Below are 12,291 nucleotides of genomic sequence, written 5' to 3'. Positions count from 1 at the left end.
TAAACAAAAAAAAAAGGAGCAAAGATCCAACATCGTTTTGGTTTAACAAACCGACTCACTTATTTAACTATCAATAACTAAAATAACAGAATTGAATTACACTTTCTGATGCATGAATGCAAGTTTATTTGCCAAGGCATCCATATCCTTCTTTATCTGTTTTGTTTATTATTAATGAAATGCAATGAGTTTATTTTCATATAAAAACATAATCAATTACTCAATTTTGTATAAACTATTTTCCCTTGCAGCTTGGAAGAGGAGAGCCACACAAACATTTGTTATGAGAGAACGAATTCGTACTCAAGGTCTGCATATTGCCGCCCTTTGGAATTTCACAGCAGAGTCTATTGTAACTCACATTCAACCACTGCAAATTCTTCACACCCTCGGGAAGTTTTCCATATACCCGATTGTGACTCACATCCAAAAGTTTTAAGGTTTTAGGCAACTCTACTCTTCCCATATCAAATGTCAACAAGTTCCATGAAAGGTCTATAGTTTCTGTCTGCTTAGAGAAACCAAAAAACATTGAGGCATCACCTTCAAACCTGTTATGAGATAAGTCGACAACGAATGAGTTCAACCTTGCCAAGGACATTGGGAGTTTACCAGAAAGTTTGTTATGCGAGAGAAATAAACTTGCTATGTTTTTAATGTAACCGTATGAAGGAGGGATTGGACCTGTTAATTTATTGTTTTGAAGAATGATTGCTTCAAGATTAGGCAACTCGTAGAGGTTATGAGGGAGTGTCCCGGAGAGGTGATTCTCCGAGAGATCCAAGTAAGTTAGGCTTTTCAATTTGGCAATGAAGTTTGGTATTGGACCTGATATGCCAGTTGTGCTAATTGTGAGGGATCTGAGTTTGGTGAGTTTAGTTATGGACTGAGGTATTGCGCCAGTCAGGTTTGGTAACTGGTATATAAGCAGGTTGTCCAAGTAAGGTAAGTTACCGATAGAGGGTGGAAATGAAGACCTAAGGTCATTATCGATTTCGATAATTAGAAAGTAAACACGGTTAGAGGGTAAGCAATTAACACCGTACCAACTAGAGTTGCAACAATCAGTGTGTGGCTTCCACGAAGAGAGAAGAGTTGGGTTGTTGAGTTCTTTCTTGATTTGAAGTAGGGCTTTTTTGTCTTGTGGGTGGCACCCTTCTGAGAGAGAAGATGCTACATGAGAGAGTAATATCAACATTAGAAACAACATAGTTGCCATTTTTGGTGCGTTCGAGTTTTGGATGCGATAATTGGTTGAGAAGTGTGTAGTTTATATAATATAGCTAAGATTAACATATAAGTTGTGAAGATAAGGCATATTGGTACATATGCTAGATTTCATACTATACTACAATAGTAATCAAAATAGGCGAGCTTATAGGTTCTTGTGTATGATGATATTTGTTGGTCCTAGATCGTCTACCCGTGCTGCCGCACGGGTCATAATTAGCTAAGAACAAAACTTGTTTATTATCGGTTGCGGAATGACCGCTATGAAACGTATTTGACCGTTGCGAAATAACTTAATGTTAATAATTAATTTAATGTGGTACATGTTACATAAGTTCGAATGGGTATGAAACTAATATAAAACCGGATACATCAATTGGTACAATATAATATACTCCAGTCTGATCACCTTCGATTAGTGGCAAGGCATTGCAACATCAAAATTATTCTTATAAAACCAATATTGACGTTCTAAAGAGCTAAGTGATCGAACACCACACCTGGAAACATTAATAAATAAACAAATAATTTAGTTATTAGTGTTAAACTGGCATCCATACATGCAAACTTAGTAAATCTTTCCAATTATTCATCGCATTGTCACATACCAAAGCTTGTTACCAAAAACAAAGTCTGCATAATTTAGAGCAGCAGCCGTAAAGCCTAAGCAGCAACAATTCCTTGAACAAAAGTCTATATAACGTAAGGTTACCTGGGCAAGCATATGTTATTAGCATGGTTGTCCCAATAACCTTTGCAATTGAAAACTTAACTTGGTTGTCTCAATGGTGTTGCGAATTCGATGAAAAACACACCAATAACAAACTTGATGTGTGGAGCAAGGGATAATTAAGCAACCAATATCAAAGTGAATTGCAATTAAACAAGCAAAAGTAGAAAAAAAACAGCGAGAGAAAAGCAGAGAGAACACAAAAGAATCTGTTTACCCAGTTCGGTCCAAATTGACCTAGTCTGGGGGAGAGAGCAGCCCTCCGTTCCACTATATGATGAGTAACGTTACAAAAGAGATTTCAATGGGTTACAAGAATAAGTCTCCCGCCTAATTCTACCCAAATCCCAGCCTCTTCCCGTAACCAAGAGACTCAATCCTAATAGTGTTTCCCAAGGTGAATCAACCCTCAAACCGTAGTTTGTTGCCAAGAGACAAACTCTATACAAACCCTAGTTTGATTTCTAAACCCTTGTTTCAGCCCCCTCTATCTCTCTCTCTCTCTCTCTCTCTCTCTCTCTCAAAATAGTCTGATACAAGGCCTATATTTATAGTAAAAGAAACTCCCATAAAATTGTAACAAATCTGGCCCAAAAATACGTTTCTGAAAAATAACAGCACGCGAAATCGGCCACCGATTTTCCAAATCGGCCACCAATTTTTCCCGAACAGAAAGCCTCCCAAAAGGCAGCCAAAATCGGCCACCGATTTTCCAAATCGGCCACCGATTTGTACTTTCAGCAAACATCAATTTTGGCCTCCAAACTCCAATTTTGAGTCACTTTCATAACAAATGGCATACAATACCTTTTTCCTATCAACAAAACTTGAGCACCGTGTGCACACCTAATTAATTAACTTGGGGTATAATAATTGAAAGTATACATTTAGAACCTGTTTATATTCCCAACAGGCATTCCACATCATTTATATATGATAAATTTTGGAGATGGTTAATAACCCATGTGTTAACTACTTTTAAGTAACCACCTTGCTTTATATTCATATATCATAAAAAATAGAAACAAAATGCAGTTATGTCACTGAATGTATCCAGCTCCGGAGGATAAGTCACTGAATTAAAAAGCATTAGTTTCCGAACCAATGTATCCAGCTCCGGAGGATAAGTCACTGAATCCTTACTCTGCAATATAAACAACACAAAGCTTGTTACAAATAGCACACATAAGTAGCTGAATAAAAAACCAACATTCTATTAGATAAAACAAAAATAGAGTGTATACATTACGTTTCCATGTGAATCAATCATGTCTTGGACGCTCTTTCCAACATAGGTTGAAACATTACGATCGAACAAAATGAAACTTGCAGATCCTGTCATATCCAATTTGCGCACCAAAACAAAAATTAAATGAACAGATATATTGTTAATATACTCAAGCTCCGTACATCAGTGGTTTCAATCAAGTCTTCGATGGTCATCTTCTTTGATTTTAGCATATCATCCGCCAAAGGGACCACAATAGATCCTGTGACTTGACTGACACCCTGTGTCAGCTCCACATCTGTATCAGTCATCCTGTCACAAACAGCTGAACCGTTTCAGTTTTACAAAAATGACATACATTAGTAATCTTTAATGCTTAATTAAATAGATAATCGATGTCATACTTTTTACGGTATTCCTTAACATGTGGGTAATCATCGTCCAAAATGAGTTTCGTTCCATAAAATGCATTAGAGATATTCCCATCACCCCATAGTATTTTTTTAGTTTGCCTAGTTGTATGGCAGCCACAACAGGAGATGTTGAATCGCGCACAGTCAAGGAAGCATCCATTCTCTCGGCATATGTATCCCACAAAGAACAGTAAATCCTAGTTCCCCTACATCATAGTTACATAAAAAAAAAAAAAAAACCAAATTAAGAACAGTCGTAAAAAAAGGTGGATGTAATATAACCATTGGAACATGATAAAATTCACTTACTCAGTCTCCTCAAGAGTGATGTCAAGTAGCTTGCTCCTCTTTCCATTCACGTCTTTATCCTTCAAGGCGTCCTTTTCAACAACGTGCGCATCTATCAGATCTTGCACAGTTTTTCCAACACAATTCATCACATTTTTGTCAAACAATATGAAGCTTGTGGACCCAATATTGTCCATAAGACCCAAACACCATATTATAATATGCAGAGTTAGTGAATGAACCTTATTAAGATGCAAACACCATATTATATAAGGGATGTCGAGAACACAGACCCGGGGACAGCATTTCTACTTTGATTACATCTTCCAGCAATAACTTTGATTCTTCCGGGCTCCGGCACATTTGGTACATGCTTGAATGAACGGGAAGCGGAAGAGGCAACGGGACAGAGAGACCTAGAGAGGAGGCCGCAGGAGAAAATTCAATGCTAACGGTGGCGGTCGAGTTGCCGACGGTCAGGGATGAGAGGAGAAATACGAATGTGGAGACGCTAAAAAAGATAAGCACTTTACCTATAAATGTGCATTTCATTGTACTACCAAATGAAGCCATGACATATTGTTAAAGCTTATTTCCACTTAACACTACCTGCAAGCAGAACAATAAAATAAAATTAAAAAGCACAACGATAACCTTGTGTATCGTATTAGATTCCCTCGCTATGACCGGCCGTTGAGTTCAACGCTAGTGGAGTTGAAAAGGGGAGAAACATAAGAGTATGAGCATGGCATTAACATTCTGGAGGTGAGGACAACCGAAGGAGTAAGGGGTGGCAATTTTACAGTGAGGAGGAGGTGTAGAGATTAGTAGAAGATAGGGGAGAAGAGGATCAGAAGGCAGGGGATAATGAAGGAAGAAGATAGATAGGAACAAAATTCAGAGGAAGATAGAGGAGGAGGGAGGCAATACGTTCCAGCGGTAGTGGTGGGAGAATATTGGAAAGTGGAGTAGAATATTGGTGTGAAGTGTACATTACCAATGCACTTGTGACTTAAAATTGAAAGAAAGTGTTTATTGGAACAGATGGATTATGTAGATTCATCTAACGGCTGAAACGATTTGGAGCCAAAAAATTAGGATTAGGGTTTAGCAATTAGGGTAAGCATGTTTGCTAGGATTAGATATAAAGGATAGTAGTAGTACCATGGTTTTAGATTTTGGTAGAGTCAAAAGCAAAATAAAGGTAGAATAAAATAAAAGTCGAAATAAAGATGAGAAATCAGTTGGCTACATACACAGTTTTAGTGGTCTAGAAAAATATTCTATTCCATAGATCAAATTCAAACAACAATTCTTGTATTAACAATTAGGTCCCTGATATGCACGTACTATAATTGGTATTAGATCCCCTTATATTGTGTTTTGTCAAAAGTATCTTTGTCTGTATGTCACTTTTTGACCTTGTAAAGGTGTGATATGGTGGTATTGGTGTTGTTAGGTGATGTGGATGTTACTTATCAGTTATTTGCTCTATTTAAAAAAAATCCACAATTTTGTAACTGCTAAAATAATTTAATTTAAATTGAATATGAATAAGTTTATTGCTGTGCACTACATTAAGTAACCAAATTATGCGAAGTAAACACATACATATAAATTGTCCTGTAAGTACAATTTAAATAGCTGCATGAACATTTGATGCGTTGGGACGTGGGTTTTCCATTTCTCCACACTTTTTTTTTTGGTTGAGAGGTGCATTTCTCCACACTTATTATGTTGCGGCATACACCATTGCAACCTCTACATCTATGCTTGCACCGCAACTTCTAAGCTCTGATACAACTTTTCAAGTGTTTTCGTTCTTGTTCTGTTTCATTGTTTTTTTCATGTAACACCATTGTTTTGTTTCTTAGGATTAGGATTTGTGTACTTATGTGGTTATATGTTTGCCATCTATGTTTTGATGTTTGAGATTGGTTTTGGACCGCATGACATGCGCACCAAGATTGAAGCGTAGGATGGGTAAAACATTGGCTATGAGATTTCACATTAGAATTAAACAATTAATTTCATAAGGAAACCCACAACATTCATTTTCAAGCTACAATTTTGAGCAGCAAGAATAAATGTCAAACAAACAGATGGTGTGTAATGTGTTGAACTTAAGCATCAGCAAATGAATATATGCAGAGAAAACAAAGAAATTGATTCTTACTCAATCATATTTGACAAGATGCTTGGTTATAGGTGATATCGAGATAATAGGGAACACGCAAAAAAGGACTAGATGAATTGTTCGGCATACATGAACATCCAACATTCGTTGTAGATTCCTTGGCCCACAAGTCTCCTATGGCAGTTCCTTGGCAGCTTAAGAGCATACTGAATAATTGTATTACTATGGTTTCTAGTATGAACTTAATAATATCTCATAATTTTAGGCATGGTAATAGCTTAGCTGACAAGTTAGGTAGTTTAGGTTTATTAGAACTGGTTTCATCTGGCATAATGTAATCTTTACTGATGTTTTGCAAATCTTTAACCATAATAGGTTAGGATTGACATCTTATAGACTTTCTTGTCCTTGACAAATCAGCAAATAATCATAACAGTGCAGTTTTCCATAGTACTCTTTAACACTAATAACTAAAAATTAGTGAAAATCTGCAAACCGGACTTAGTTTTTGTCCTTGACAATGATTTAAGCTATAACATAGACAAACACTAGTTGGATAATACCACTAGCATCAGCAAATGATATTTGCATAGGAAACAAAGAAATTGATTGTTGCTCAAATAATTTGATAACAAGCTTGGTTTATAAGTTTAAATGCGAACAAAATACGAAATCGAGAAAATAGGGAACACGCAAAAAAGGAATATCTATGTTTTCTGGCCAAAATAAACATCTAACTGTCGTTGTAGTATAGTGGTAAGTATTCCCGCCTGTCACGCGGGTGGACCGGGTTTGATCCCCGGCAACGGCGTCTTTTTTGGTTCCAGTTCTATATTCCGTAGCTATTCTATACACAAGTTGCATCTTAATGCATAAACAATTGAACACACGTCTTTCCTTGGTTAGTCTCCAGAGTTTTGAAGCAAGCGCATAAGCAAGAAACGAAAACTATGCTGCATTCTTTGTAGAGTATTGGTGGAAAAAGTGAGTGGAGGATATGATGTGGTTAACCTTTTGATTGGAAATATTGCAAACTAGCTCTTTGTTCAGACAATTTTTAATTCTAACAGACTGTTTAGTTCATGGTCTCCCTTGACATAACATTTTAACATGTTGAGCCATTTATCTGGAAAATTCAAGCAATACATGAATATGTAACCAAGAAAAATGCTGAGTATAATTGATAAGGTCTCAATACTGGAGCTTGCTCCTTGAAGGTGATGATAAGAACTTCTTACCTCAGCTAGATTACTAGCTCAATGTCTCTATCGGACATTATATTTCATCAAAATACTTATTTATATGGATTTTATCCAACATGTTTCTGGTTTGATAAATAACCTCACAAATTTTACAACCCTTTAACTGAAACAACAGAATTGAATTACACTTCAAAAAGAGTATGCAATAAATTTATTTCCCTATATAAACATAAGAAGTTACTCCATTTTACATAAACTATTTTTCCTTGCAGCTTGGAAGAGGAGAGCCACACAAACACTTGTTATGAGAGAATGAATTCGCACCCATGGTCTGCATATTGCCTCCCTTTGGAATCTCACCACAGAGTCTATTGTAACTCACATTCAACCACTCCAAATTCTTCACACCCTCGGGAAGTTTTCCATATACCCGATTGTGACTCATATCCAAAATTGTTAAGGTCTTAGGCAATTCTACTCTTCCCATATCAAATGACAACATATTCCATGACAAGATCATTGTTTCTGTCTGTTTAGCGAAACCAAAAAACATCGAGGCATCTCCTTCAAGCCTGTTATGAGAGAAGTCAACAACCGACGAGTTCAACCTTGCCAATAACATTGGGAGTTTACCAGAAAGTTTGTTATGCGAGAGAAATAAACTTGATATGTTTTTGATGTAACCGTATGAAGGAGGGATTGGACCTGTTAATTTATTTTTTCCAAGAATGATTGCTTCAAGATTAGGCAACTGGTAGAGGTTATGAGGGAGTGTCCCAGAGAGGTGATTATCCGAGAGATCCAAGTAAGTTAGGCTTTTCAATTTGGCAATGAAGTTTGGTATTCGACCTGATACGCCAGTTCCGCTAATTGAGAGGGTTCTGAGTTTGGTGAGTTTTGTTATGGACTGAGGTATTGCGCCAGTCAGGTTCGGAAACTGGTATATAACTAGGCTGTGCAAGTAAGGTAAGTTACCGATAGAGGGTGGAAATGAAGACCTAAGGTCTTTATCGAGTGCGATATTTAGTAAGTAAACACGGTTAGAGGGTAAGCAATTAACACCGTACCAACTAGAGTTGCAACAATCAGTGTGTGGCTTCCATGAAGAGAGAAGAGTTGGGTTGTTGAGTTCTTTCTTGATTTGGAGTAGGGCTTTTTTGTCTTGTGGGTGGCACCCTTCTGAGAGAGAAGATGCTACATGAGAGAGTAATATCAAGAGGAGAAACAACATAGTTGCCATTTTTGGTGTGTTCGAGTTTTGGATGAGAAAATTGGATGAGAAGTGTGTAGCTAAGATTCACATATAAGTTGTGAAGATATGATATGACACACTGTTACATATGCAAGAAGCTTTCTTTCCAATTCACTTTCGGTGCATTTTTTTCAAAAAGATTGGTGGGCTGTGTTGAAAAATTCACAAGGCAAGTTGTTGGGGTTCCACTTGTGTAACATAGTGGGTTTTAATGTTATATAACATTGTCAAATAAGGGTGTGCCATGTGGCACACCCTTTTTTTTAAAAAAAAAAAAAAATCATTGTTTAGGTCAGCATGTGTGTTAAGTTTGTGTTTTCAATTTTGATGGCAGCACAAGGCTTTTGATTGATACCGTTAACAGCAACTTAGTAGCAACTGCAATTCTATTTGAATATACATCACTTGATCCTTTAAATCATTGACTAGTTTCTGTTGGAGTTATGTTTGAACCCCTGACCGAATACAATGAATAATATTAATGAATTGTTGCATTTGAAAATATAAAAAATTTCAGACATTGGATGTATCTAAAGGCCTTGACCACCTATATTCCACATTGAGGCTGAAATTCCTTCATATTGAAGGATTTGCTCTGCTGATTTTGCCTCACTAGCTACGTTGCCTAGGTACGGGTACAGTACCCGGTACGAGATACAACATTTCTCATAAAACTAAGGTACTAGTACGTCAAGATAAATATTTTTTCTTAATTTGAAATAAATGAGAAAATTATATTTTTGATTGAGGGAAGGAAGGTGCGATGAATAGATAGCAGTGAATAAGAAAATATATTATAATCAAGTTTGAACAAATTGTTAACAAGGATTAACTTTTATACAATACGAAGAAAGAAGATAAGAAGATACATTACACAGTCAAATAAATGGTTTAACAAGGCTTGAGTGCTTGACTTCTCTACTTCTCCAAATATTGGCAGACAAGAAAAGGTGGGCATTGAGTAGGCTGCAACAATTCCACAGTATAGTAAATGGTCGTTGTGGCTATTGAACCGTTTGAGTTTTATAAAAATACAAAAAAAAAATATAATTGCTATTGATTCTCATGAAAAAGTCTCATTTTTTCAACAAAACAAAAAAAAAGATATGCGTACCTTGAGGTACCGTAACTGTACCAACCTTAAAAAAAAAAGTTGGTGTGTCATGGGTGCACACTTTGAAGGTGAGAAAAACACATGGGGTTGAATTATGTTAGTTTTTTCTTTTTAAAACTAAGTCCAGTGTTTAGAGTCTGATAGAGTTCAGAGTCCAGAACAGAGGCCAGAGTCTTATGCAGTGGATAATAAAAGAGATAGAGAGAAGAGAAAGACACAAAACAATTATACAGGTCCCTTCCACAATCTGGATGTAGTCTTGTCCCCCTTGCATTTCCAAGGAGAGTTCACTAAAATCAATATCTGATTACAATTGCTCAAGCACAAAAGCAAGAGACTTCAAACTACTCAAGCACAAAAGCAAGAGGTTTCCTATGCTCAAGCACACACGCAAGAGACTTCCTATGCTCAAGCACAAAAGCAAGAGACTTCTAATCAAACAGAATTACACAGCAGAAAAATGTTTGAGGTTTGAACACTTGATATACAATCAGTGGTGTTCACAATATAAATATACAGACTCTTAAGACTCTAGAATTTTTAAGATATGAAAGTTGTTAAGAAATTCTAAGTGAACTTTGATGTGGAACAATTTCAGCAGAGTTTTGGCACTAGTAAAATTGTTGTGAGTCTGTTTTACAATCTTCAAGTCTTCACTCCTTTATATAAGGGTGTGAAAGAGACGTTGTTGATTGCCAGCACATCAAAAAGAGTCGTTGTTGAAACTTGATAATCATCAATGATATGTTGCTTGATTTGGTTATTGTTCTATGAGGGAACAATTTCAAATTCATTCCTTGAATAGAGAATAACCAGCGTAGACACAACTATTATCTTGTACTATTGCAGACATGAAAAGTGGAGTAGTGGATTAGTGGTTGTACAATTGTACTGTGTCCTTTTCCTGCGCTCATCAGTGGATAAGCGTCTAATGCCTTCTAATTCCTTTGAAATAGCCGTTACTTCAGGCTTCTATTCCTTCTGCAATGTTGTGTCTTCAGAATAATAACTTTTAATTAACTACAACTTCCAGTCTTTAGACTCTGATGAACTTCAGCTTCTGAGGCTCTTCAGACTCTCTGATGACGTCAGCTTCTGGCAGTCAGCTTCTGATGGTCTTCAGACTCTGTTGTCTTCAAACTCTGTCTTCAATCTTGCAACACAAGGTTCCTTTGAAAATTCCATTGCTCTCATTTGTTCTTTCAGAACAAATACTTGAACTAAAGACTTATAAACTTTAGTCTATGGTCCTGCACACTTGAACAAATATTAGCATATCCAATTGACGTTTAATACCTTGTTATCATCAAAACTTAAGGTGGTAATGTTAAACACATTTTGTTCCAACATACTGTACGTGTACCGTACGCGTACCAGTACCCGTAAAGTAGATCATATCTAGACACGTCCTAAATCCCAATGCAAAGCAGATCATATAGACACGTCCTAAATCCCACTGCCACTGAAACCCAGTCCAGACCGTCAATATGGACCGTCTACTTCAGATCCAATGATGTGACTACCTCGGGATCATTACAGGTGTACACCTGTCCATGTGGAAGTTAAGTGCCCCAAAATCGTATTTACTTCCTTTAAATACTACTCCCTCCGGTCCTTATTATAAGAAACAATTGACTTTTTTGGTTCATTGTGTAAGTGATGTATCTAGTCCATATTTACAATAAGATACATTAATTATTCTATGAACCTAAAAAGTCAATTTTTTCTTATAATAAGGACCGGAGGGAGTATTTGGTCAGTGACACGAAAGATTTAAATATGTTTTTCGCATGACGGTGTGGAAAAATTTGCCATAATTTATTGAATCCAATTACTTAATGTATATAATTAGGTAGGAACACACGGTAGATGATTGTAATTTGATTTTTAGTTCTAAACATACAAAGCATTTTTGTAAAAAAAGCTTTCACAATTCAGAACATATAGCAGCAATTGAAGAAATTCATAGATTTCATTTCACCAAACCTTAACACAGGCGTTTCGTCAAACATATAGAATGTAATAACAATTTCAACAAATCCAAAACCTGATTCTAAAACGTATACAATAAAAGAAAAAACTTACCACAATTTTGGCTTATTTCAATTGAAAGAAGTGTGAAAGATGGTGAAAATTGATGCAGGAAGGTTGGGTTTCAAGGAGGTAGCTTTGGTGGGTTACACTTGAATTATCCGAAGAAGAAAGACAAAAAAGGCTTAACACTTTTTTGGGAAAAAAAATAAAAAGGTAACACGCTGTATATCGGTTCACAGGTTACTGAATAAAAAAAGGGTGTTACGTGGCATGCTATGATGTCTGATACTTGACACAGGTGTGATTATGGTGCAAAAGGAGATTCTTATACACCGTGCATAATTGCTTTCTACATAGTGAAAGCTTAATTCTAATAAATCCTGCATAAGTTCAGCCCATTAACACCTAGTCCAACAAAAACAATTTAACCTACCTACACCCCAATTGCTTTCTAATTCTACCGCTATCAGTATATCAAATTAATACATATATTAGTTTTTTTTAAGTATAATACATATATTAGCTCTTGAGTTTAATTCAACACTTTCTGCATATTTATTTCATTAGTCTAACCTTTCTTCATTTGACAGTTCACATGGCTTCGGTCACACGATTATATTTAATTAGTTATATTATTTTCTTAATTCATGTAATGTAAAGTAT

General features: G+C 36.2%; 4 protein-coding genes across 6 annotated transcripts in view; all 4 read right to left on the bottom strand.

Moving 5' to 3' along the window:
* CPSUFE (chloroplast sulfur E) overlaps positions 1 to 11,848 on the bottom strand; it is a 33,449-nt gene extending 21,601 nt beyond the window's left edge. Inside the window, exon 1 of the mRNA XM_085716712.1 lies at positions 11,680 to 11,848. The gene's annotated coding sequence lies outside the window, so the exon portion shown is untranslated. The remainder of the gene's footprint in view (positions 1 to 11,679) is intronic.
* Positions 56 to 1,253, bottom strand: LOC146954491 (polygalacturonase inhibitor 1-like). The gene has a single exon (XM_085716759.1). The coding sequence runs from the start codon at positions 1,217 to 1,219 to the stop codon at positions 236 to 238; it is 984 nt and encodes a 327-aa protein (XP_085572885.1). The 5' UTR covers positions 1,220 to 1,253; the 3' UTR covers positions 56 to 235.
* Positions 1,646 to 4,086, bottom strand: LOC146954490 (uncharacterized). Its single transcript, XM_085744826.1, has 7 exons — positions 3,911 to 4,086; positions 3,658 to 3,807; positions 3,358 to 3,500; positions 3,210 to 3,295; positions 3,005 to 3,104; positions 1,839 to 1,893; positions 1,646 to 1,730 (listed from the first exon to the last, which is right to left on the bottom strand). The coding sequence occupies exons 1-7, from the start codon at positions 4,084 to 4,086 to the stop codon at positions 1,646 to 1,648; spliced, it is 795 nt and encodes a 264-aa protein (XP_085600952.1).
* Positions 7,182 to 11,812, bottom strand: LOC146954489 (uncharacterized). 3 transcript variants are annotated; one of them, XM_085716750.1, is made up of 3 exons: positions 11,680 to 11,812; positions 9,595 to 10,844; positions 7,182 to 9,446 (listed from the first exon to the last, which is right to left on the bottom strand). In XM_085716750.1, exon 3 carries the CDS (start codon positions 8,466 to 8,468, stop codon positions 7,485 to 7,487), a length of 984 nt encoding a protein of 327 aa, XP_085572876.1. In that variant the 5' UTR covers positions 8,469 to 9,446; positions 9,595 to 10,844; positions 11,680 to 11,812; the 3' UTR covers positions 7,182 to 7,484. The 3 variants fall into 3 exon arrangements, with proteins under 3 accessions (XP_085572876.1, XP_085572869.1, XP_085572859.1); XM_085716743.1 differs by having other exon boundaries at positions 7,182 to 11,141; XM_085716733.1 differs by having other exon boundaries at positions 7,182 to 10,844.
* Positions 11,849 to 12,291: the final 443 nt, after the last annotated feature.

Source organism: Medicago sativa, chromosome 1 (genome assembly GCF_051527215.1).
Source record: "Medicago sativa cultivar Bolivia chromosome 1, Bolivia_mono, whole genome shotgun sequence".
Lineage (NCBI taxonomy): Eukaryota > Viridiplantae > Streptophyta > Magnoliopsida > Fabales > Fabaceae > Medicago > Medicago sativa.
The sequence above is the reverse complement of the archived record's forward strand: the minus strand, read 5'-3'. Positions and strand labels throughout refer to the sequence as shown.

Excerpts from the sequence above, each read along its gene's own strand:
- LOC146954490 (XM_085744826.1), bottom strand. The coding sequence starts at position 4,086 with ATGGACAATATTGGGTCCACAAGCTTCATATTGTTTGACAAAAATGTG. Across the intron at positions 3,296-3,357 it reads CACTGATGTACGGAGCTTGA|GATCTGCAAGTTTCATTTTG; the intron begins GTATATTAACAA and ends TGGATATGACAG. Across the intron at positions 1,894-3,004 it reads TCCGGAGCTGGATACATTCA|GCTTTACGGCTGCTGCTCTA; the intron begins GTGACATAACTG and ends GTTGCTGCTTAG.
- LOC146954489 (XM_085716743.1), bottom strand. The coding sequence starts at position 8,468 with ATGGCAACTATGTTGTTTCTCCTCTTGATATTACTCTCTCATGTAGCA.
- LOC146954491 (XM_085716759.1), bottom strand. The coding sequence starts at position 1,219 with ATGGCAACTATGTTGTTTCTAATGTTGATATTACTCTCTCATGTAGCA.